The sequence below is a fragment of the Balaenoptera physalus genome (assembly GCF_965194825.1).
Source record: "Balaenoptera physalus genome assembly, chromosome: 1".
Lineage (NCBI taxonomy): Eukaryota > Metazoa > Chordata > Mammalia > Artiodactyla > Balaenopteridae > Balaenoptera > Balaenoptera physalus.
In genome coordinates, this window is record NC_138882.1 from 19,621,758 (window position 1) to 19,647,864 (window position 26,107).

Genomic DNA, 26,107 nt, shown 5'->3' on the forward strand with positions numbered 1-26,107 from the left:
GCCGACTCCTCCCACTGCGGCACCTACCATGGCCTTCAGCCAGGTGCACAGCGTCGGGGGCAGCCTGGCGAGCAGCTCCAGCCCCTCTCTCGTCTGCGTGCGCAGCACCGCGTGCGCCAGCCGCTGCCCTATCAGCACCAGCAGCTGGGAGGCCAGGACCTCTTTGTCCTGAACCTGGAGGATGGCCTGTGGAGATGAACGTGAACAGATGCAAAAGCTAACAGCTGTACTTACTTTAGGAGAGGCACCACCCGTGCCTAGTTCGGTGCCTAGGAGAGGCTACTTCATTTTTGAGGTATGGCCATTTACACAACCAAAATGAAGCCCAATTCAAACAGCATTTAAAACCCAAAGTTCTGCTCGTCACCTGACTTTCCTTCTCTTATCTCCTAATTTTTCAGTTCAGCATGACTACAGGAGTCATTTTCAAGCTTTAGGCAAAAGAAGGGATTATATTAAATCATGTCGTGACTGCTTAAACCCTCTGATGGCTTCTGAATACACTTCAAATAACCACGGGCTATAAGACCTCCTGTGACCTGGTCCCTGACCTCAGCCTCGGCAGGCAAGCTCGTCCCCGCCTCAGGGCCTCTGTACTCCGTGTTCTTTCTGCCTCTAGCAATGTTCCCCCGGTTTTCTGAGAGGCTGGGCTGCTGCTTCTCCTTGGGGGCTCAGCTCTCATGTCACCTCTGACCACCCTGTTATACTTCTGTCTATTCACATGGTCTTGTGAATTTTCTTCACAGCATTTACCACGCAGTACAGAACTGAGCGTGCTTCTCTGCTCCTACAAGTAGACTGTGGATTCTGAGCAAGGCACCCTGTCTGTTTTGTTTATGGCTCGGTCCCTCTGCATAAAACAGGCCCGGCATACGGCAGGAGTTACACTAAACACCGACCAGAAACAGGAATCTGATTAGTTTTTTATTTTAATTCTGTTCAAGTTTTGTGCCTAGAAGTTCTAACAAAAGAAGGAAAAGCAAAAAGCTTTATTGGCGACTTTACTGATTCTTTACTCCAGCTATCAATTTTAAAACTTGAGCCCAAATGACATTCACCGGGTGATTATTACCTCTTCTCCTAAGTGGTCAGCTCCATAGCTGTAGAGTTCCCCCACATAATGCCTCCTAACAACATCTTCACTAACTTGAAGGTGATGGGCCAGATCCAGGGCCAGCACTGGCCAATCTTGGTCTTTCCCAAAAAGAGTGGTCAGTGCCTCTTCTGAGGAGTCTTTGTCCTTCGTGACTGCATGTCGGGCCTGGACAGCTGCACTGACGACTTTCAATAAGAACTTGAAGATGGGGAAAGAAGGATAGCAACATCTTGTTAGTATGTTTCATTTAAAAATATGCAAATCCAAGTAATCGTGGACTTTCCTGTCAATCACTGTGGCTTTTCCATTAAAATAGTTATCAAAAAAAGACACATAATTTAAAGGGAAATTAACTCTCAAGAATACCTTAGAGGCGGTCATCCCAATAACTGTATAATTACCTGCTGTCGTACAGAAATAAAATTTGCATCCATTTCCCCACTAGGTAATAACTGAATTGAAGTTAGGTCTTTGAAAAATGCGTTCTTCCCCTAAAGAGAAAGAAGAGACGGAGAAAACTGATGAGTATGAACTGTTACTAAGAAGTGAAAAAAAGATTTAAAAACGAAGTCATTTAATCAAAAATAACTCTTTGGTTACAATAACACTTATTAATTCTATTCATTTAATTTTTATAACTATTATCTAGCGTGCGGTAGGCAGCCTTTAGGGTGGGCCGCAGTGGTCCCCTCCTCCTGGTACCCGTGCCTGTGTAATCCCATTCCCCTGAGGGGGTGCTGGTGACTCACTGCTAGTGAACAGAATTAGGCGGAGATGAGGCACGTCACTTGCGAGATCAGGTAACAAAAGGGCTCTGCCCTCTGCCCTAGGAGCTCATAATCACTCTCACTTGCTTGGAGGGCTGCTGTGCCGTGCGCTGCCCTATGGAGTCACGCGTGTAGCAAGGAACTGAATCCCGCTGGTAGCCGTGTAAGCCTGGAAGTGGGTCCCCAATCCCCACCCTGGTGGAGCCCTGAGGTGAGACTGCAGCCCTGGCTGACACCCCAGCTGCAGACTCGCAAGAGACCTGGGGCCAGAGCTACCTAACGACTCAAAAACATGCTACTCATTTGCTGTTTTCAGCCACTAAGTTTGGGGATCATTTGTTGTGCAATAATCGATAACTAATACATAGTATATACTCTGCATCCTCTTAAAAACACTTGTTGAACTGTTTAAAAACATTTGTTTCAGAGAACAGATCTGTTTCCGAAGAGCCAAAAAGGAATATCAGAAAATAGGATTTCAGAAGTCCCCAGGAAGGAAATGTAATACAGAGCAAAGAGCTGGAAGACCCAGGCTCTAGTCCCAGGCCCAACCCTTCCAAACAGGTCACCTTGGACAAATGACCCCACCATCCTGGGCTGCTGTTTTTTCAGGTCATGCCAGATATCACCTAAGGTACTTTCTAGACCTAATCTATGACTGCAGGTCAGCTGGTGTGACCGCCAAGTAGGGGGAAGCCACTCATCCTTTAGTGGTGAGAGACACCAGACTTCCAAGGGCAACCCACCGCATTTGGACATGACCGTTTGAAAGTTTTCCCACACACTCACCCACAGTCTGTTACTCTACAGTTTCTACCTGGAGGTCTTACATATAAGGGTCTATTCTACACCAGAGCCTTTGGATTGGGAGTATGTGTGCACATTTATTATTTACTACGTTCCAGACACGAAGCACTTCATGCTGAGTATGTCATTTAACCCTCATGACAACCATGAGGCAGGCACTAGAATCATCAGTCTCAGGCTAGGAGAACTGAAGTAACTCTAGCCAGTAAACGGCAGAGGTGGGATTCCTCGGGCTCCATGTTTCCCCGTGGCAGGAAATATTAATAATATGCCAGGTCTCCTGCTCTCTCTCACTGCTGCCCAAATGGACGGTGCCCTTGGGAGAAGGAACTGAGCTCTCGGCAGCGCCCTGCTGCCCCTTCTTCCGGGACGCAGCCTCCCTGGGGGAGCGCCTGTCCTGTGCTCCCGGCGCCAGGAGCCCGATGGGAAGCCTGCAGGTGTCCGCGGGAGCCTTGGCTGCGCAAGAGCGGGACCATCGTTTACTGACACAGGCTGGGGTGGAGAAGCCAGCTGAGGCTGTGTTTTACGTACTGGCATGAAACTAATACAACTGAATCTGTGTTTTGGGAAGAAAGCTCTGGCAGCATGCGACTGGGTGGAGGGAAACTGGAGGCTGCTGTCCCGCCCTAGGGGAGACGATGAGGCCTGAGCTCAGGCTACAGTGATGGAGAGGGATGGACAGAAAGGATTTAAGGAAGAACGGATAAGAATGAACTTACAGTGACTGTGGGACTTGAAGAGGGGAACTGAGCTAGCTGTCTCCAAGGCTGCTAGTTTATGCCAGGGCACAGACAGTGACATCACTCATCAACTGACCAAGCCAGCGAACTCGGGGGGAACAGCAAGTGTAGGTAAGGGTAGAGAGAGATTTTAGGAAGGAGGTATCTGCAGTCCACAGCACATGCCAAGAGAGGCGTTCAGTAGAAATACATGCCCCAAACTCTGGGGACAGGCCAGGCCTGGAGACACACAAGAGGGAGAAAAGGAGTGTATCCAAGAAGAATGTGCAGAATGAGAAGGGCAGATGGCTGAGAGGGCAGAACTCTGGGACACCAATATTTAAGGTAAATCAGAACAGGAAGCCTGACAAGGAAGAGGGGACAGAGACCCCCCAGGATGAAGAATCCTATACAAGACACACACAAAGGGCTGAACGACTTCTCTTCGATCAGCCAGTCCTGCTAGACCCTCAGCTCCGAGAGGCTCTGAAGTTCTCCGAGGATTACCTTGCTGTCAAAGAGGGAGAGTGGCTTGACGGCCTTCAGGGAGAACCTCATGACGGCGTACAGGAGGGCACACAGGGCGGAGTGGTGCTCCACCAGCGGGTAGTGGATGTGCCTCTGCTCCAGCGCCAGCTCCACGATGGAGACTGGTCCTTCCACGGCCAGCCAGGCGTCCTCCGCGTCCACGGCGGGCACTTGCATCTCATCCCGGCTGACGTCTGCCTGGGAGTTTTGACAAGGGAGAAATAACAGTTTGCAAACATCTTAAGGAGCTTACTACCAGCAGCAAAGTGCAAACCCGTATTTCTCCCCACCCCTCAAGTTATAATAAAAAAAAAAAACCATAAAATCTAATTATAATAAGAAACATCACTATTTTTTAGGCTTAAGTCAAAACTTAGGAGTGAATCAATGAAAAATAATCTTTTTTATAGTTCTTAAGTCCAATGACTTTCAAAATATTTGACACTTTAGAGACAGTTCAGAATGAAAATACAGCTCTTTTACCTCCATTAAAGTCTGAAGAAGATCCCAGCAACAGCCAAGGAAAGATGTCATTGCTGTGTCGCTCATCCCCACATCCTGTTTTTAAGAAGGGACATAATTAGCTCCAGCAGCAAAACTGCTAGTTTTTAATCAGAAAAATAAACAGAACACAACGCACCTATTCGACTTTCTACACTGAATTCTTGTCTAGGTGAGAATTTAAAGTCAAGGCACTAGCACATTTTAATTCCTTTCTTTAGATTCAACTAATTTTAAAATTAGGCTTTAAAAAAGATGGTTCTACCCTCAACTTTTAAAAATGAGTGTCTTTCCGTATTGGAAAGACGCAGTGTCATCAGTTAACCACAGATTGCGGGGTGGCACTCCCGCTCACATCTGGCTCGCTGAGGCATTTGCCAGCCAAACCATCACGGTGTGCGGTAAGATTCCTCTCATGTGTGAATCTTAAAAGTTCCAAGAAAACAGCTTGGTCTGGTTCCAGAGCATCTTTTTTTTTTTTTTTAATTTACTTTTATTTTTGGCTGTGTTGGGTCTTTGTTTCTGTGCGAGGGCTTTCTCTAGGTGCAGCGAGCGGGGGGCCACTCTTCATCGCGGAGCGCAGGCCTTTCACTATCGCGGCCTCTCCCGTTGCGGAGCACAGGCTCCAGACGTGCAGGCTCAGTAGTTGTGGCTCATGGGCCTAGTTGCTCCGCGGCATGTGGGATCTTCCCAGACCAGGGCTCAAACCCGTGTCCCCTGCATTAGCAGGTGGATTCTCAACCACTGCGCCACCAGGGAAGCCCCCAGAGCATCTTTTAGGGACTGAACTGAACCCTCTGAACAAAACTAGGATCCCCAAGCCAGTGAACTAAACACCAGACTGATGCTGTGGGCAACGGATCCTTCCTGAAGGGGCCTGTTCAAGGGGCCGCTGTGCTCACATGCAGTCTTTTTTAAACCAAGAGCCAACAAATCCCTTCCATCCCTGAGTAAGTCATCCTTAAGGAATACGGCACGTGTGTGTGTGTGTGTACACATATATGAACGGTAGTCATACAGCCACTCTCAAGAGCATACACACGAATTCTTCAACAGTGGAGATTTTTCAGGACTAAGGGCCTGTAATGGCTGGATTCCTGTGTCCAAGTATTTATTAAGATATTTGTAATAAGAACATTTCAAAGTTTTGAGCAAACGCTAGCACTGTGAATCACTGACCTCAAATACAAGCCCCAGTATCCATGGACTGGAACATTATTTAAGACTATTTGTACAGCAGCTATTAGATGAAGGTAGATCAAACTCACTACTCGCATGAATCCACGTCCACTATAAACTTCTAATCTGAAGGACGGCAAACTCACTACTCGTATGAATCCACTTCCACTATAAACTTCTCATCTGAAGGACGGCAAACTCACTACTCGTATGAATCCACGTTCACTATAAACTTCTAATCTGAAGGACGGCAAACTCACTACTCGTATGAATCCACGTCCACTATAAACTTCTAATCTGAAGGACGGCAAACTCACTACTCGTATGAATCCACGTCCACTATAAACTTCTAATCTGAAGGACGGCAAACTCACTACTCGTATGAATCCACCTCCACTGTAAACTTCTCATCTGCAGGACGGCAAACTCACTACTCGTATGAATCCACCTCCACTGTAAACTTCTAATCTGAAGGACGGCAAACTCACTACTCGTATGAATCCACCTCCACTGTAAACTTCTCATCTGAAGGACGGCAAACTCACTACTCGTATGAATCCACCTCCACTATAAACTTCTCATCTGAAGGACGGCAAACTCACTACTCGTATGAATCCACGTCCACTATAAACTTCTAATCTGAAGGACGGCAAACTCACTACTCGTATGAATCCACGTCCACTATAAACTTCTCATCTGAAGGACGGCAAACTCACTACTCGTATGAATCCACGTCCACTATAAACTTCTCATCTGAAGGACGGCAAACTCACTACTCGTATGAATCCACGTCCACTATAAACTTCTCATCTGAAGGACGGCAAACTCACTACTCGTATGAATCCACGTCCACTATAAACTTCTCATCTGAAGGACGGCAAACTCACTACTCGTATGAATCCACGTCCACTATAAACTTCTAATCTGAAGGACGGCAAACTCACTACTCGTATGAATCCACGTCCACTATAAACTTCTCATCTGAAGGACGGCAAACTCACTACTCGTATGAATCCACGTCCACTATAAACTTCTCATCTGAAGGACGGCAAACTCACTACTCGTATGAATCCACGTCCACTGTAAACTTCTCATCTGAAGGACGGCAAACTCACTACTCGTATGAATCCACGTCCACTATAAACTTCTCATCTGAAGGACGGCAAACTCACTACTCGTATGAATCCACGTCCACTATAAACTTCTAATCTGAAGGACGGCAAACTCACTACTCGTATGAATCCACGTCCACTATAAACTTCTAATCTGAAGGACGGCAAACTCACTACTCGTATGAATCCACGTCCACTATAAACTTCTCATCTGAAAGACGGCAAAACCACGCAGCCGTGGCCGCATGTCAGCCTCCTGTCCACAGTCCAAAGTTGAAGACGTCTTGGCAAACTTAGCTTCAACATACTATCTGATAATCTGGAAAGGTAAATTATAATTGGCCATAGTTCATGACCAGTTTCCTTATTAATATACTATTCTCTTTCCATTTTTCTTATCTCCCGATACGTCATCAAAATGGTTAAAGGCAAAGTTCAACCCTACAGTTAATAAGGTACTATATAAAGTGCAAAATTAACAACTATACATCTAGTTAAGGGAGATTCACTTACCCTTCGGCATAACCTATCCTTTGGTGCTTTTCCAACCTGAGACAAGAGGACACAAGATGCTGTATTTAATTAATAATTTAAATCAAAAGGCATTACTATGGTACAGGAAGTAAAAAGTAACCAAATTTTTAAAATGTAAATGCAGCTATAAATAAAGGCAGTACTAATTTCATCAATTAAACATTTGTTCTACTCATTTATAACACAAAGCAACTAATTTTGTGGTGGAACTTAAAAATATATTACGAAAAATACACTGGGCTTACAAACAATCCTTTTCAAAAATACTTATTTTTGAACTATTAAATAAGAAAAACTCCAAAAATCTGGTTCCCACTTTGCAAAATCAAATTACTGTACTACCTTAAAACCTAGAACCAAACTCCAGGCTACGAATAAGGAGCAGCTAAGAATTCTGCTAGTTGATGAACATACACGATACAAAACTTTAAATGGTCAGAAAGAAGGAAAAACGATCTAAAGCAGACAGAAGTTATATTCCTGGCTCAGAAAATCAGCTGGTGTCCTTATTCAGTAAGTAATTAGTAAGATTCAACTGTATACTTTATACAGGGTAATAAGTGGGAGATAAAGGTTCTGCCCTTCAGGAACATTACTTGATAAGACAATTCACAGGAAACAGTGAAAATGAAAAGGACAAAAGACTCTTCGCCTCATTACCTCTCACTTCGATTACTGCAATGGCCTTCAACCCCAATTTCAACATACTTCACTCTGTTGCCAGAATCGTTCTTTAAAGATGCAAATCTGAACATATCATTCCTCTGCTTAAAAATGCCCCAATGTCTTCAAGACAAAATAACAGCTACCATTTACTGCGCCCTCACCAGAGGTGCCAGGCGCTATGCTAAGTAGTTTACACATGTTAGAAAACCCCAGATCCACAGCCCACACAGGAAGTTCTCCACGGTTGGCTTCCTGCTCCTTGCTATAGCCTGTACTTCAACCAATCACAGCTACTTGCAGCTCTCTGAATCCAACATGCTGTCTCCCATCTCCAGGACTTTTTGCTGGAAACATTTTCTCCTCACCCACTTTTTACTGATTCATATATACTCATCTTCCAAAATTCAGCCCAGGAGCCTTCCCTTGTCATTTACTTCCTCTTCTGAGTCCCAAGAGCACCCCGTTGTCTGTTTAGCATCTTTCTGATTGTGGGTTCTTTGAGGACAGGGGCTGTGACTTTTATCTCTGCAACCACAGAACCTAGCACAGTCCTTGGCACGTAAGAGATACTCGTAATAAATATTTGTTGAATGAATGATCCTAAACTCTCTGCTTCCTGGTTCAGGACTGCTTAAACCCCAACCCGAGTTTTGAGGGTCAGATGGGACAGTGGGTGTAGAATGTTGAACATCTGTACACGGTAACACAAACATAGAAAAGGCTTTGTATTATTAGTCTCTCAAGACGGTGGTCAGAGGTGAAATAGAACAATATCATAAAGGCCAGAAGGAGTGCGTTTCAAGAAAGCAGCAGGTAAGTGGGCAAGAAAGATGAGCGCACAGGAAAGAACTTAGATTTAACTACAAAAAAAGGTTACCAATGATGTCAAAGCACTTTCTAGAAGAGCCATGGCCTATAGGGGGTCTGAGCTGCAGTGCTGTTTTTGGTTTAGGAATGTCTGTCATTGTACATTTCAAAGAACATGTTGTCATTACAGTGGTAGTTCTGACATCCACTTAACTGCCACCAGAGTAACCTACATTCTCACCTGGCCTGTAAAGCACACTGACAAGGGCCCTGGCCACACTGCTTGAGGCCCAAAGGCTACCCTCCAGTACACCAGCAGCTTCTCCCACCGGTTGAGTTATAGGCTTACCTGTTAGGTTTGTTCGCAAATCTACTTATGCTGGTTGTACATACTGTAATTAAGTAACTGATGAAATATGAATGAGGAAAAAAGGGAGTTCTTTATGTGAATACCGTGTTGACACCTTTAAAAAGATTTATGGAGGCGAGTAGCTAACTCCTAGGTCTACTGGATTAGATACAGAGGAAACAGCTACAAAACTAGGGGATAAATTATAAAAATCTAAAGACTTTGCACTCAGATTGCATTATAGCTTTAAAGAAACAGGATCTAGAAATCACAGGCAATGCTTTATGGGTGAGGTTAATGTAGGAAAACCTAAGAAAAATTGCAATCGACCCTATTTAGAGAAAATATCTTGGCCCTACATCCAGAGATTGGCAAGGAATTGTGCATTTATATGTTTTAATTTAAAATAAAGTGCAAATCCTTGCTTGAATCGACCATGGGTCCTAATCACTTGGGTTAAGAGGCTTTTACAGGACATTACTCTCTTTCAAGGATTTGGGCTCTTCAAGTCACCATCATCAAAATGCCAGCACAGCTGAGCACAAATAAAATGTAATGTCAAATAAAAAACAGTCTAACAAGGCCTAATGTAAATAATCTTTCTTATATCAGTCAATTATTAAGGGAGCCAAATAAACAAGAAGTCAGTACAGGAAATTTACAATTACCTTACCTTATCCATCAAGTACGTAGCAGCAGAAAACCTTTTAACTAAAAATGTGTTCCACATCATCAGTGCGATGCCTGAACAACAAGTAAAGTAAAGCAGTGACCAGAATGCTTCTATATTTTCTCTTTCATCATATATAACAAATTGCTGTCTTCCTTAAGCTTATAAAACTATCTGGGCTATTTATTTAGGTATTATTTCTTATATCTTACATAATAAAATTAATAAAAACCTTTATCTTTAATAAAAATCAGAACTGGGCCGCGTGAGAGGATATCCAAATGGCCAGTAAGCGTAAGAAAAGACTATGTCATTAGTCATGAGAGAAATAGAGATTAAAACTACACAGAGATAGCGTTACACAACCAACAGAAAGGCTAAAATTTTTTTATATGACAACACCAAGTATTGACGAGGATGTTGAAACAATGAGAATGCTCATACACTGCTGGTGGGATAATAAATTGGTAAAACCACCTGGAAAACTACTTGGCAGTATCTACCTAAGCTAAGTATGTCTACCGTGTGACCCAGCAATTCCACTGCAGAAACAATCACAAAAATATGTAGGAGAGAGTCAAGGACAGCTTTATGCCTAACAGCCAAACACTGGAAACCCCAATGGAGTTTTCTAATATGTGACCACTAAATAAAGCAATATACAAAAAAAGTATTAAAAAGCAAAACAAAATACAACAAAACTCTTTTTAAAAAACCCAACCAAACAAAAAATCTGGGCTTTACATGTCCATATACAATAAACTGTGGCAGTGATATTAAACTTCTGTAACAGGTGACAGGCAGTGTAAACATGACATTTCACATGCTGTATTATTACCCACACAGCTGCTTCTGTATCTAGGAGTGAGGCCCTGCAGAGGAAGCCAGGAAGCTTACTCAATGCGCAAATTGGGTAAAGTTTTTTTTTTTTTTAATTGAAGTATAGTTGATTTACAATGTTGTGTTAGTTTCAGGTGTACAGCAGAGTGATTCAGACGTATATATTCCTTTTCAGATTCTTTTTCCTTATAGGTTGTTACAAAATATTGAGTATAGTTCCCTGTGCTATATAGTAGCTCCTTGTTGGTCATCTCTTTTATATGTAGTAGTGTGTATATGTTAATCCTGAACTCCTAATTTATCCCTCCCCTGACAAACTGGGTAAAGTTCTAACTTGAAGAAATACTAGCCTGAAGTCGGTAGGTAACTTAATTTTTTCAGTAAGGACAGAATATTCTAGAGACAATATTTTCCAAATGAGTCACTTTAAATCGTTTTTTTTCCCCTTTGGAAGAAAGTAAGAGCTAAGAGATGAATATATAAAATAAATTTTAAGTTCTTATCATGTAAAATGAGACATTTTAGAATTTCTGCAGTTTGACCTCATACCACCTGCAAGAAGGCGTTACAGGAGAGGAAATAAGCAGCTTCTCTAGAATGTATCACAGAGACATAAAGGTGATACCTCCCCTTACCTGGACCCAAACCTAGTCTCACCACTAAGTATTTTATTAACTGCCTATCTTAGTATCTGACTAGCCTAGTACTGAGCTCCTTATTAATTCTTATAGGGAAACTCATCTATCTATTAAATGGAACCAGCAATCTGGTGACAATTTTTCTACAATAATTTGTAACATTTTTTTCAAGGAGACATCAGCAGTCCCCGTGGTACAGCAGCCAATGGAGAAAACTCATGTTTATCAAAAGAAGCACAAGGTGGAAGGGATAAATTAGGAATTTGGGATTAGCAGATACAAACTATACTATATATAAAATAGATAAACAACACGGTCCTACTGTATAGCACAGGGAACTATATTCAATATCCTATAATAAACCATAAGGGAAAAAAATATGAAAAAGAACATATATGTGTATAACTGCATCACTCTGCTGTACACCAGAAACTAATACAACATTGTAAATCAACTATACTTCAATAAAAACATTTTTTTTAATTGATGCAGATACTGACACAGACGATTCATTTTGTAAACAAATGAAATAAACTTAGGTTACTGATAAATACAAAAAAATAAAAAAAAAGAAGAGGAAGAAGCAGCACGAAGTAGTTTGTAGGGTACAGTATTATTAGGCTTTGGCTATCTAACTTTTTCATCAGGAATTACAGTCCTGAGCAGCCCATTCTTCTTTCCTTATCTACCTGTGAACTACAGAGGGAATCAATAATTCATGCATAATATTCTCCTTACTTACACCCAGGAATAGTCATCAGTGTGGGAAACTGATTGGTGGGGAGAGAAGGTGATAATTAGTGCCAGCCCCCTCCCCCTTTGGGGACAGCATTTTTTCAAGCAGTTAAAACAGCCAGTACTTTGCATATAGTAATACACAGTAATGTGTTAGGTGGTAGGACTGTCAAAGAAAATTTTAACAGGATGTGAATTTAAGAGACTTGGCTCTTTGGAATGAAACAGTTACGTTTTTAACACCTGTTTACTTACCATTCTGAACATGTGCATTAAGAATGTGCTCCAAGTGTTCTATTGACCGAACGAAAAAAAGTGCTTCCTTACATAGAGGGAGCAAAAAAGAGAGAAAAAAGATATTATTTAATAGGTGTTTCAAATACAAACGGAGACTTCTTACATAAATTTCCACATAAAGTTATCCAAGAATGTTATACTAAGAACACAGAATTATTAGGGAAGAAGTAATTTTGCATAAGATAATGGTCGCTCTTAAATTTACATCATCTATATAATGATTGATTCCTAGGACATCTGGATTCAAAATTTACTGTGGTTTGTACATCATAGCAGTAGTCTCTCCAATAAATACTTGAATTTCACACAGATATGAAAACAATAGGTTTACTTTCTTTACAAATATCATTCATTCATTCATTCATTCTTCAACAAATGTTTATTGAGCTACTACTATGCACCCGTCTGCTGGAGGCACCAGAGATACCGTCATGAACAGAACAGACCCAAATCCTTGCCCTCCCTGAGGTTATGCTCTAGTGAGGGCGCTAGATAATAAATATGATAAGGAAATCACATAGGATGTTAGTAATAAGTGCCAAAGAGAAAACATTAAAGCAGTGAAGGGAAATAGGAAATAGCAGAGGGGATGTTGGAAATTCAACTATTTTTAATCAAGGTAGTTTACATATGAAAACGCAAATATGGTATGTAAAACTGATGAAATTATCTGAATGTCTGCTAAATAAATTTGTGGCCTGTACAATATTAAACACATCACCTTTGCTAATGTGTGTCAGAAGTTCCCCAAAAGTAATTTCGACTGTTTTGAGCCTAATAAAGCTGTGTGTGTAAAATGGTGGAATTGGGATAGGGGCTGTTGAATGGGACAAGGAGATAAATATTTAACAGGAAAAGAACAAGAAAAATGACCACTAAACAAACATTTTAAACTGACCACTTATTTTAAATGTAAACAATTATAATAATCGATAACGATATGCTAATCAAAACATCAGGCACTATGCGTGCATTTTCTTTGTAAGTTGCTACAACCCTTTGAGATACTACTGTTAGGGTCCTCATCTACTTAAGGAGAAAACTGAGAACAAAGGGCTCAGAAATGTTCCCAGAGGTCACACAGCCAGTAGTGATGGGGCTCAACTCTGCTCCATCTGGGTCTACTACGCAAACTGACTCTCGTTTAGAAATGAATGCTGTAAAACGGAGGTTTTTTTGTTAAATATCACTTTGTTAGACCTGAATCTGGAATTAATTCATTCAGATTTTAGAAATTACTATGTCTCTGTTCTGGTCCTAACGTTCTTTTCTCATGTGGGAAAAGTATCCTGTTTAGTAGGAGCCTAAATACGTTCACCATTCAGGCTGCAGGGCAGTCAACTGAAGACGGCGATGGGAGGCATATCAAGAGGCCCCTTACCCTAAAAATCATCTTTTGGTCAAGGCTTAATTGATCAAAGACGATTACTTTGTTTGAAGCACTTACTTTTAAAATGTCTTCCTTTAATATGAAAGTGATTACATGTTCAAGACAACATTTTTCTTAGAGGAAAGAAACCTATTGTTATCATTAATGTATTAGTGTGAATTAGTTCATCAATGAGATTTTTCTTCAAAAGTACAACCTGATATAAGGACAATAAAGGAAAGAATTTTGATTTGAGAAGGTTAATTTACCGGAGTACTGACTAAGGAAGCCTATGTGAACGACTGTACAGCAAAGAGAAATACATGTCATATGTTTTCACATCTTATTTTATCCTGGTGTCAACCCTGAAGGATTGGCACCATCATTAAAAAAGGGTGCGAGGAGAAAAACCAGCTTCAGAGATTCAGTGACTGGGCCAAACCCAGACACCTGTCTGGAGTCATCAAGTCCAGGCCTCCAGCCTCCAGGCCTCGGGCCTCTCCCCGCGCCGCTTCCAGACTGAGAATGCCTGGGAGCGAGGGCGGCTGCTGGAAGGGGCAGAGAGTGATGCCCCAGCAGAGAGTCAGGTTGGCATCAGAATCTTCACTCTGGCTTTTATCATGATGACTACAATACGAAGAACTGTCTATAGGTAGATGCTATCTCACACAGAAATTCCAAAGGAAATAAAAAAATAACACTCATCACAGTTTAACCAGGAGCAGGGCAAAACACACTGGCGTTAGAGAAACTTAGGCTTGAAACCTGGCCCGACTCAGGCAAGGAACCTGACTTCTCCGAGCCAGTGTTCTCTTCTCTAGAGTGGGGATAATGATGACACCCACACTTCACAGGTTTACGGTGAAGATTCTGAGAGAGAATGTACGAAAAAGGCCTGGCACAGCTCCTGGTGTGGAGACATTGCAAAGGGGAAAAAACCAGTGTGTATAAGTGACGGAAGGAAACAGTCCCCCGTACGTACAGCAGGAGCACAAAACAGAACCAACGCTGAAGCGGTGACGAGAGCCGTACCTCCGGGTCTTTATTCCACTGAACAACGTACTCCCAGCAGCAATGCGCGTGCAGCACGTCCAGCTCGAGGCTACAAGGAAACTGCTTGTAGGCCAAGTGCAGCAGGTCTGAAAGTCAGACGAGAGCGACGTATTACTGCTGCCTGGAGGAAAGCTCCGCCCTCCTTCTCTAGGCCAGATTTCATGTTTCCCCACGTTTACGTCTTACCTGGGATGGCTCCCAAGTCCTTCTCCACCTCTGACACCTCGGATGAACCTCTGTTAATACCTTCTTTGGGTTCATCTGAGTTTTCTGCATCTCTTTCTTTATTAGCCAGTTTTAATACTTCAGGGCTGACATCCTGTTTAAATATCCACTTGGCTACACTGTCTGCAATGCCACCTAAAGTTTGGAGACATGAAAGGAAATGAAAATTGGCAGCATTTGCCACAAGGAGCCCGTACAGCACAGGATCTGAATGTCTCCATGAAGATCTAAGTGCCACGTTGTTTTAAGCCTGAAAGTGACCCCAAAGCTATGAGATTTATAGGTGTCGCCACCTACCACTCACTGTATGAGGGCAAGTGGGATACTGGATCTCTAAGGGCATCTTTATACTCTTGTAAAAGATTAGCTAGATATTAATGCAGATGCATATATAAGTCTGTAAACCACAGAAGGTATAAACCACATACCTTCAACGTCCACAAATTCAAAATGCACTTTATCAGACATAGATGGAGACATGAATACATGTTTAAAATGCTTTCATTTAAATACAAGTGAAAACAGACTGATTAGCATGATACTTGTGTCTAGGTTTCTTAGGGCAAAGCACTACTGTTAATAGTCAACTAACTTGCCTATATGGAATATCTGGGGGCAAAATTTAGCCATAGTTAATTAACAACATGATGTGATACCATATTTCCGTCATCAATATAGTTCAGAAAGTTATCAATTATAAAAAACATTCAGGATGAATAGTCCCATTACCTAAAACAAATAGAATCTTCTGTAATAAACCAAAACTTTTTCTCAGTCTTTCTTCCTATTTTGATTCAAATATAAACCTTTTGACAAAAAGAATGTAAAATCATAATTATCCGTGGAAATATCAATAAATGAGAGCCGTATGCCAGGTGATCTGATTTCTTATGTTTGGCTTCTAAATCATTTGAAAATTCCCGTTCCAGGATCAAGGCCCTGATGCTATTGCTCGGGTTGATATTAAAATGGTGTTCCTGCATTTTCACCAGGTGGCAGCATGGAGTGTAGTGAGTTTACAATGAAAAATGTTCACAAGCCTTGTAAAGAATGAAAAAACGAGTTAACTAAGTAAAAACTATAAATACCAGTATTTCTAAACCCAGACATAGAGTCACTCCAGTATCAAATGCCTGACAGAGCGGCTGGTAAGGAGAGGGAGTACGCCACGATAAATTCAAAATTTAAGATGCTCATGATCCTGCAAGATACAAGCAAAGGAACCCAGTGACTCTGGGACAGTAGAGAGTGATGCGTCAGAAAAGCGGCATAAAGTTCTGTGGAAGTTACGAGGAAGAAGAGAGAATCCGCAGTTAGCGGATCATGAGAGGTTCCTTGGAGGGAGGCAGCATTCGAGGCGGGCCTTGGAAGGTGAGTAAGATTTAGGACCCATGAGCGGGGAGGAGCTCGGCCTCTCAGACCCAGAGATGGGGAATCACAGATGTTTCACTTGAATTAAAATCTAGCAACAAGCAAGCAAGAGGTGGAAATGAGCTGCATTCCAAGCTGAAGGTGCATGGGGAGCAGGCTTAAGAGTTTACACTTTGTCCAGCAACTTCTGAACTTCTCAGTCCCAATCTTTGTCCCTGAAACCAGTAAAAATTTTTGACAAGCCCGAAGAACCTTAGCTTACGGGTTATATCTATTGATAATTACGGTATCAGAAATTAAAACTGAGAAAATGTTTAAAAAATTTTATTAATTCATTTTAAAATAAAAATAATAAACCCCGTTACATGCTAGTATTTTATGAAAATAATTGTATTTGCCAAAGCAAAACAAGATATTTAGTGAGAAGAGTGGCACTACACTTTCGCAAATCTCTTTGACGTCTAGCTTGGATGTGGACTGCCCAATCAGCTTCGACATTCTATCCACTGTGATCTGATGTTTTGGCTGAAGTGTATGAGGAAGATCTGGCCTCACATAGATATAAAGTTGGAAAAAAAGAGGACCGTGACCACTCTTTGAGAACCGCGGCTTATGTTCTAAGGCGAGGGGAAGTAGCTGGTGGTTCCTGAGCAAGGAATTGACAGGATCAGACTTGGAGGAGATTAACTGAGAAGAAGTATGTGGTGGGTTATTTATTTTTAAAATCTGAGTGTAGTTCTCTTTCCTTATTCTTTCAGTCATTTCTATAAAAAGCAAACCCCAAAAAAGCCCATACCATAAAAAAAAATGTATATGGATGCAGATGCTCAAATAAGCTTCAGGTTACCTTTTCCTCCTTCTAACAGCTTTTTAACAGAAAGCTTCGGGAGCGGCTCAGCCTGCAGCGACGATGCTTTGGAGGCTGGGCCATTCACTTTGCTGTGAAGCAGAGTCTGAAGTAGGAGACAGTCCTCCAGCTGTTTCAGCAGAAGTTTCCAGTACTCAGTGTCAAGGGAAAGGGCCTCCCAGGAATCAGTGAGGGCCTCCGAATCAGTACCCGAAACTGTTTGGGAAAACTAACAGAAAATGCACAGGTGATACTCTGGCCAAGATTCTGGATCTACATGAACTTGAATGAGCTTTTAACTTGAAAGCTGATGCGTAGTCAGGACACATCACAAAGCAACACCCAGATGCTGTTCCACAAATATTACTGCTTGGCTGGATGGAACATGAGGGTCAGGAGTAGACTGGAGATTCGGGGGCAACGATGATGGAGCCGGGGCATTTATGAAGAGAACAGCAGTGAGGCCCCCGATTCAGCTAACATGCACTGCAAAGGTTTCAGGGCCATCCCTGCAAGAGCCACAGATTTTTCTGTCAGTACCAGGATACTGACAGTTCCCCAGAATGTACTCGCCAACCTAAAAAATGTGTCTTAAATTTCTCTCTCTCCATTATTATAAACATCTTAAGCCAGTCATATTAAATTTAGCCCCTAAACTACTGAGACTGACAATGTTGAGTGAACTTCTACAGACCTATTTAAAGTGTCTCATCTAATTTAATGCAACATCCCCCTAGAAAAAAATTATTTGATTTACCATGAGATATAAGGGATGTTAAGTCTTTTTCTTTTCTTAAATACATTTCAGTTTTCAAGAGATGGGGAAAAGCCACAAAGCAGAAGGTCAACAGGAAACTTCCATTTGAGTCATTCAACACTCTATGCCAAAACCACCTTTGTTTATAAAAGGGGGGTATAAATACAATTTAGGACTTCAGAGCCGAAAGAAATCTGAGACATGATGCCGTCTAACCCTGATCCTTTTGGATGAGAAAACTGAACCAGGACCTGCCTTTTAAAGGCACTCACCACTGATCACCAGCTGATGGCGGAGACCAGCTCCCTGCCCTCCGAATCCAGTGCTTTTCCCCTTACGCCATGTGGAGACTAAGTTCAAGTATGCGTGTCATCGGAATAGACAAATTAAGGACAGCACCCTTCACCCCCCAGAGAGACAGATAAGATCCTGCTGGACACACATTTCAAATCCTCGATGTTCCACAACACTGAAGACGATGGAGCCCAGAAGGGGAAAGCGGCCCGGGAGCCGGCTGGAGAGGTGCCCCCCACCTACAGAGCCGTCCTCTGCCCACTCACTTTCTTCTCGGTCAAGTTGTTGGACAGCTGGGCGGCGACAGCGTGCCCAACGTGCGCGGAAAGCAGAGCAGCCCCGTTGTTCTCAGACTGAATACAGGCCGTGCGCATCTGCTGCCACCAAGGGGACACTGACTGCGAATCCCAGGCCTCCTCGCCGGCCACTGCAGGCAAAAGGGGAGAGTTAAAGAGAAGAAACTCTTAGCTGGGAGATCTTTTTTTTATATTGGTCCAAACTTCGACATTAAACATAATGTTAAAACTAAATTCCCCACTGATGCATCTATACATTTCTCAATGAATTGGAAAATAAATCTACAATTTATTTTATTCAGAACACTTACAGTCCATTTATTTATGCTGTTAGGCATCCTGCTTCTGAATCAACTGTAAAGCTCCGTTTGGAATATTTTCGCCATTGCTGAAAACTACTCTTGAATGTTTAATATAACAGACTACTGTTCTCATCATGCCAAATAATAAGAGAAATATTACCTCCACAAAAGACCATTTGACTCACCTCACTGAGATGAGAAAACGCACTGTTCACATCATTTTTGATGAAGATGCAAAATATAATTTTCATAAAGCGCGCTTTGACTGCATTAAGAGCTTTCTATGACTACACAGAAGAGTCTCGCTAGTGAAACGTTTTGGACCCTCTGGTCTCCTTCTGTTAAGAGAAAGTATCCTCCCTCCCGTTTCCGTAGAATTCCAACACTGAACGTTGTCTCCGGGAGCGGGGCCCACGCGCCCGAAGAGCTGGACCTCGGCGTCCACGGCACTCACCTTTCATCTTGCTCAGGAGGTACAGCGTTGTATGGAGACAGCAGACAGACCGCGGGTTGTCCAAAATATCCTTTTCCTTAGCAAGCCAAACACTCAGGAGCAGAGACTGAAATCAGATTTTAAATCTTTCTCAGTCTAAGAAAATATTTACCATAAACAAAATCTTGTACTTTTCTAGAGAGCACACATGTACACAGATGAACGATCCAGCCTCTCTGGTTGAGAGGGAAGCGCTTGCTTGTTACATGATGTAGCGTGTGGGGTGGAACAGGCAGCTCGTCTAACTTAGAGATTATCATTTGTTGGGGATCTAAATCCCATTTCCACCACTTCTTTAGGCCTCCTGGGACAGAGGCCATACTGGTTTTATTTTTGCATTTCCCTAATGGCTAATGGTGTTGAACATCTTTCAGGTGATTGATTATTTGCCATTTGTATGTATATGTTTTGGTAATGTGTCTGTTCAAATCCTTTGCTCATTTTTAAACCGTACTGTTGCCTTATTACTGAGTTGTACAAATTCTTTGTACAACGTGGACACAATTCATTTATCAGATCTGTTTTGAAAAAGAGTCTTGCCATTTCAGTTTCTTAACAGTCTTTTAAAAAACAGAAGTTCTGAATTTTCATGAAGCACAGTTTATCAATATTTTTCTTTTACAGTTCATGCTTTTTGTACCCTAAGAAACCTTTGCCTAAACCAAGCTTTCTCTGGTGTTTTCTTCTATAAGCTTTGTTAGTTTTACCTCATATTTATGTTCCATTTTGACCTAAATTTTATATATGGCTTGAGGTAAAGGTGTGAGGTTTGTTTTTTCCAGGTGTTTCTCTAACCCCGATTTAATGTAGACAACAAATTTAAATGAAATTGATTAAACACAACGGAAAATAAGTAGTATTCTGTGTTCATCTATTTAAGCATCACAATTTTGAGTGATAGGTAATACTTGTCTCCTTTCTTTTTAACTTTTTATTTTGAAATAGTTATAGATTCACTGGTGGCACAAAGGAATGCACACGGAGGTCTAGGTAATACTTGTCTCCTTTCTTTTTAACTTTTTATTTTGAAATAGTTATAGATTCACTGGTGGCACAAAGGAATGCACACGGAGGTCCCGTGCGCCCTTCCCACAGTCTCCCCTAATGTTAACATCCTACACAAAGCCAAGAAACTGCCATTTGTAAAATCCATAAAGCTGATGCACGTTTCACCGGTAATACAGGCACTCGTTTTGCATCATGCAATTTTATCACGTGTAGCACTGCATACATAACCATCACCACGATCAAGACACTCGACTCCACCATCGGCACAAGACTCCCTCCTATTAACTCTTTATAGCCACACCTGTCTCCTCCCCTGCACTCATCCCTAACCCTTGGCAACCACTAAGCTGTCCTCTCTCTATACAACTGTGTTATTTTATAAAGGTTATGAAAATAAAATCATGTAGTATGTATCTCTTTAAGATTGGCTTTTTTCTATCTGCATATTTTCCTTGTTTATTCAAGCTATTGCTTGTAGCAAGAGTTTATTCCTTTTTGTTGCTGAGGAGCGTTCCATGGTAAGGATGTGCCCTGGTTTTTTGATCCATTCACCCACCGAAGGGCACTGAGTAGTTTTCAGTGTTTGGCTATGATGAATAAAGCAGCTTATGGACATCCATGTGCAACCATGTGTATCTTTAACTGCTTTCCTTCCTGACACATACACTGCAGAGTGAGGTAGAACAGAATCCATTTTTAAAGGACTTAACATGTTCAATTGAAACAATACGTTAACACAGTCAACAAGTTCAGAGGTGGAATGCCCAAATCCTGGCCAAAATTTAAGATGTGTGTGGGGCTGTGACAGAGTGTGTGTATGTGTACATGTGGGAGGTGGTAAAGGGCAGGATGGTGATGGTGGGGTAACTCCCTTGCCCTTTTCAGAAAGGGTGAAAATTTAGTGTTGTAGTTTTTCCATTGGAGGATTCTTTTATTTGCATTTGTTATAGCACAGAGATTAAATCCTAATATATAGTCAAAGTCTGGGAATGTCTGATAATTCTGTAATGCTTTAAGGGAACTTTCCTTTGTTCTCCAGATGAGATCTCTTTAGTTCCAATATGAACATTTTTACTGATGATCACAATCCACTGTAAATGCACGAATACATGACAGATTCTAAATTTATTCTAGGCCAGCCACGGAATATGCTGGTTATAATTCACAGAGAATGAGCAAAGTAAGGTAATATTATTCAATTAAATACGGTGATTATAAATTTCCTTGATCATTTTTAGAAAGTTTTCATGTATGTTCTATGATATGCTTTAGACAATGGTAAAAAAAAAAAAAAAAAAAAAAAAGAGAGACTGACACGTCTGGGGTGACAGTAGCAAGGAAGAAGAGCATCCAGAAACAAGAAACCTTACCAACAACAGCTGGGGGCTAAGTCCAGCTGACTCCAGAGTGTGACACATATCCTCCGTGGAGCTTTCTCCACATAAACACTTCCAAAAAAAGAAACTGCCTGGTAAAACAGAAACAAGACACGTCAGTCAATGACCACTTACCATCTGGACTCACAATCTTCCTGAATTGCAACCTAGATCCCCAGAGGAGCAAAACAACAGGAGAGGAGAGAAATCAGTGGTTTAACTGGCTTAAGTGATTAAAGCAGAAGGCAAATCATTACATGTCTGACACTGTCTCCTAAGCGTACTTACTAATTCAGTACAACTTTTACGACATAGTGCCTACCTGTCCAGAGGATCTTCTGTTGACTGTAAAACACACATTAAATTCTTTGGTTAATTAATTTCAAAACAAACTCAATCTTGGCGATGCTATAAGCTCCCCCCAGGCTTTCATCTAGAACAGGGAGGATTCAAAGAGCAATTTCTCCTTCTACCCACCTAAAGCCACACAGTCCTCTTCACTTATCTTCTTTATGCTGATCACATCTTTCTCATATTCTAAATATTCCAGAAATGTTTTGACAGGCAACACACCATCCTTATCATCAGAAAATCGGACAGCAGTCCTGCCGTTCTCTTGTTTATACTTCTCTAATAACGCCTGGAGCTTAAGGAGTTCTTTTTCATCAAGCCTTAGTAACACAGCCAAGTCCTTAAATATAGGGGGGAAAAAAAGGTTCTGAATAGACCATGTCTCTTTCTATGACTCTTCCGTAAGTGTCAACACTATCATCTGAAATGAAATGCAAGACTATAAGCACAAGATGATGACTTCTGAATTAGTGTGATAGCTATGATGTGCTCTGCTTAAAACTTTACTCTCAATTCATGAGTAGGCGTTTATTTAAATAAACTAATCTTGAAATACTACATATTACTGAAAGTACCACTTCTAGAAAGTTTCTTGAGATTATACTCTTCTAAAATGTCAAAATTTTAATAAACATGTATTACTGCTTAGTCAGAAAAAAAATTTAAGCTTTTCCCCCAAAACCATCGGGGAGTTCGGGGTTTTTGAGCATGAGCCACCTGTTCTCCTTGCTTGGCCCTGCAATGAACCTTTGATGAAAAAAAAATATTAAAAGGGTGTCAACAGCCAACTCTTGTGATTCCGAGGAAACTAAAGAACTATTTGAAATTTAATGCTTGTTTATTACGCAGCATAAACATTATAAAATAAAAGCAGTGGAAAACAGTCTTCACTGTATCTACATATAAATCCTCTATGTGGCTCTTGGGGCTGCAGAGATACAACCTGCCAGCCTTTCAAGCTTTTTACATACCTTATGTGCAGAAACATCTCCTGATCTACTATTCTTCTTCTAAATTAGGGACAAGTGCACACACACACACACACACACACACACACACACACACACACACGCTTAAAAGACCATAAATTCGCCAGAGCAAGCAAAACTTTCTTCCCCTCATGCTACATGATTAAAGCTGCATTCTTAAACAAGAGCAGTTTTGTTATTTATTTACTTATGGATGTTGTTTTAACAACAAGTAGTAAACTGCAAAATGCTAAGGAACACACACAAGTGGTTCAATGCTATACCAAACTTACATGAACTATGTCCTACAGACAGCACAAAAGAAGTTTAGATTTGAATTTTAGTTTTGTATGTACAAAATTAGCCATTCAGCCTAGAAGTTGACTGCATGTTTAAGGATCCAAATAAGTCTACAGCAAAATATGGTTTTCTTTAAAAGCATTTTAAAGATTAAAAAAATAATAAAAAAGAACAATCTGTCAACTGATTTTTAAAAGTTTATAATTCTTTTGCACACTATATTGGGGCTATCAAGTGGAAATGAATTCTACAAGGGATTATTAATGCCATATATTTAAGTTTCCTTTGCAGGGTTCAAGAGAGATAGTTTTGATTTTAGGAAAAAAAATTTAGGCACTGAAGAATCTATGAAATGTCCAGGCAATCCTATAGACATAACTTAATCAACTTGAACTTTTCTGTTGCTTGAAATGATTTTTCTCTATTGGTGAAGTAGATAGCAAAACAAAAGCTCCTGAAAAATGGCTTTGTCATTTATAATGGCACTCAAGAATATTATTGGGAAGAGATTGTTAAAATGCTTTATAAAATCCATCTAGAACCCCAAAGATAAAAAAAGATGTTAGGACTTGTAGGTTATTTCCAATACAAAGGGAAAACCGTCTCTCATTTTTCTGTTTAAAAATTTTTATTCATGTATGTGTATTTACAATAAAAGGCATCCACTTTAAAACTCAATTAGGGCTTCCCTGGTGGCGCAGTGGTTGAGAATCTGCCTGCCAATGCAGGGGACATGGGTTCGAGCCCTGGTCTGGGAAAATCCCACATGCCGCGGAGCGGCTGGGCCCGTGAGCCACAATTACTGAGCCTGCGCGTCTGGAGCCTGTGCTCCGCAACAAGAGAGGCCGCGACAGTGAGAGGCCCGCGCACCGCGATGAAGAGTGGCCCCCGCTCGCCGCAACTAGAGAAAGCCCTCGCACAGAAACGAAGACCCAACACAGCCATAAATAAATAAATAAATAAATAAACAAAAAAAACCCTCAATTAACTTTCAGATACACCAGACGAGTTTTTTAAAAGCATTACCAGTGACTTGAAAAATCACTAAAATCACCTTAATAATTTTCCTTTAGACAAATAAAAGACATGAGGCCCTGATGTCAGGCAACCTGCCCAAGGTCACATAGTAGTCGAGGGAAGACAGGACAATATTTCTCTCTATTCTCTATCAGGAGAAATTCGATTTCTCTAGATGGAAAGTAAGAAGTTTGTACACTCTCCTCAGAAATGAGCAACACTGCACTGTAATAAAGGTGTTATCAGATTTTTACGTTTCATAGAATAAAAATACAGAACATTTTCCACAATTACTTTAAACACTCTGATGTAAGATAAAATATTTTTAAAAATGTATTTCATTACATAGTAAACAACAGAGCAGTTTGAGCTTGTTAACAACAACACAGAAAAGCTGGTCTCTTCTGTTTGGCAGAATCTTTTTTTTTTCTTTAAAAGAAATTCAAGTTTTGCTACTTCAGTAAATTGCATATATTTTAATTGGTAAACCCTGTCCAGAAGAAGTTGTATTGTAAGAAGTAACCTTGAAAAATAAGGAAAACCAAATGCTTCTAGGTATTAAAAATGGATTAACAATAAGATCAATATTCTAGCCCAAATAATGTAAATTTAGCAGCAAGGCACGGAAAGCCAGAAGGTCTTGTAAAGAAAATACTTTTTTTTTTACACCTAAAAAAAAAAACTTAATATTCTACTCCTTTACTACCAATTAAAAAAATAAAAAATAATCAGAGATTATTTTGTATAATGAATAATGGGATTACTCACATTATCAGAGAATGGCGTGTCTGAATGAAAATCAATGGAATTTAATTTACTGACAGACTCATAAAGATGGAGTAATTTCAATTTACTGGCACAAAACTGTAGCAATCCTTCATCAACACACTCAAGCTCTATAAGGTAGAAGGAAAAAATAAAGAGATATGTGTAACAGACTGATAAAAAAGGCCTTTCATTAAATCTCTTAATATTACATAATTCCTTAATGTTCTACTTTATTAAATATTGGGATGCTTAAGCTAAAATGGATTAAGAAGGCAAAAATAATTTTCCCCGTCATGGCAAAATGTCTAAATTTTTAAATGAAATAAGGTGCTCTAATAGCAGGGGACGTTAAAAAAAAAAAAAGAAAGAAAGAAGAAATATTTTAGTCTAGTACTCAAATTTAAATAAATGATTTGGAAACAGGTTTGAAAATGTTCTCCCTCACCCCGTCAATCATATGTTGTCTATTATGCTCACACCCTGAGGAAAGACAAATAGAAAGTTGCTTGGCTCTTCTTATTATCATGGTCAAAGATATTATAATTCAACCAGAAAATGTGGATTGTGACAGATGTATCCTCAAGAAAGGCTGGCAAAAAGTAGAATTCCACTTAATATCCTCCATCAATCAGGTTTTTTTTCAAGGTTAGTGCTGGAAAAATACTCACTCTCTGTATAATACATATGATAATTTAAATATTTATTTCTCATACAAAGGAATACTTATTCTCTAAAAAGGCACACACTGAAAACTCCCAAGAAGTCTGATATGGGATATAGTAACATGGAAGACTGTCCAAGTTCTTACAGCCATAATAAAACTTAGCATACTAAATACTTGACATTTTTAGGAGTCTCATTTACGGGTAGAACTTGAAACTAGTGATGTTACAGAACTCTGACAATGGTGTCTGGTTTATTCCCAGCCTAGTGCAAGATAATTTTTAATTTAATAAATTTTGATATTGTTTAAGGCCTTAGGGGATAGGGGGACTTTATCAGTGCACTATACTTTTTGAAACAGGTATTTCTAACAAGCTGTATGCATTACAGGAGTTTACTATTTA

The 26,107-nt window shown here is 40.6% G+C and overlaps 1 protein-coding gene and 1 long non-coding RNA gene across 2 annotated transcripts in view; one reads left to right on the top strand and one right to left on the bottom strand.

The window, feature by feature from the left end:
- Positions 1 to 26,107, top strand: part of LOC309644669 — a 546,086-nt gene that overhangs the window by 353,397 nt on the left and 166,582 nt on the right. The gene's annotated exons all lie outside the window — the stretch shown is intronic.
- RAB3GAP2 (RAB3 GTPase activating non-catalytic protein subunit 2) overlaps positions 1 to 26,107 on the bottom strand; it is a 92,363-nt gene that overhangs the window by 3,182 nt on the left and 63,074 nt on the right. Inside the window, exons 19-34 of the mRNA XM_082426144.1 lie at positions 25,041 to 25,168; positions 22,114 to 22,327; positions 21,631 to 21,728; positions 19,214 to 19,319; positions 18,428 to 18,588; positions 17,111 to 17,339; positions 14,854 to 15,027; positions 14,647 to 14,753; positions 12,204 to 12,270; positions 9,739 to 9,809; positions 7,223 to 7,258; positions 4,401 to 4,475; positions 3,897 to 4,115; positions 1,498 to 1,587; positions 1,073 to 1,294; positions 28 to 186 (exon numbers count right to left, since the gene is read on the bottom strand). Of these exons, the coding sequence (XP_082282270.1) occupies positions 28 to 186; positions 1,073 to 1,294; positions 1,498 to 1,587; positions 3,897 to 4,115; positions 4,401 to 4,475; positions 7,223 to 7,258; positions 9,739 to 9,809; positions 12,204 to 12,270; positions 14,647 to 14,753; positions 14,854 to 15,027; positions 17,111 to 17,339; positions 18,428 to 18,588; positions 19,214 to 19,319; positions 21,631 to 21,728; positions 22,114 to 22,327; positions 25,041 to 25,168 (2,156 nt within the window). The remainder of the gene's footprint in view (positions 1 to 27; positions 187 to 1,072; positions 1,295 to 1,497; positions 1,588 to 3,896; positions 4,116 to 4,400; positions 4,476 to 7,222; positions 7,259 to 9,738; positions 9,810 to 12,203; positions 12,271 to 14,646; positions 14,754 to 14,853; positions 15,028 to 17,110; positions 17,340 to 18,427; positions 18,589 to 19,213; positions 19,320 to 21,630; positions 21,729 to 22,113; positions 22,328 to 25,040; positions 25,169 to 26,107) is intronic.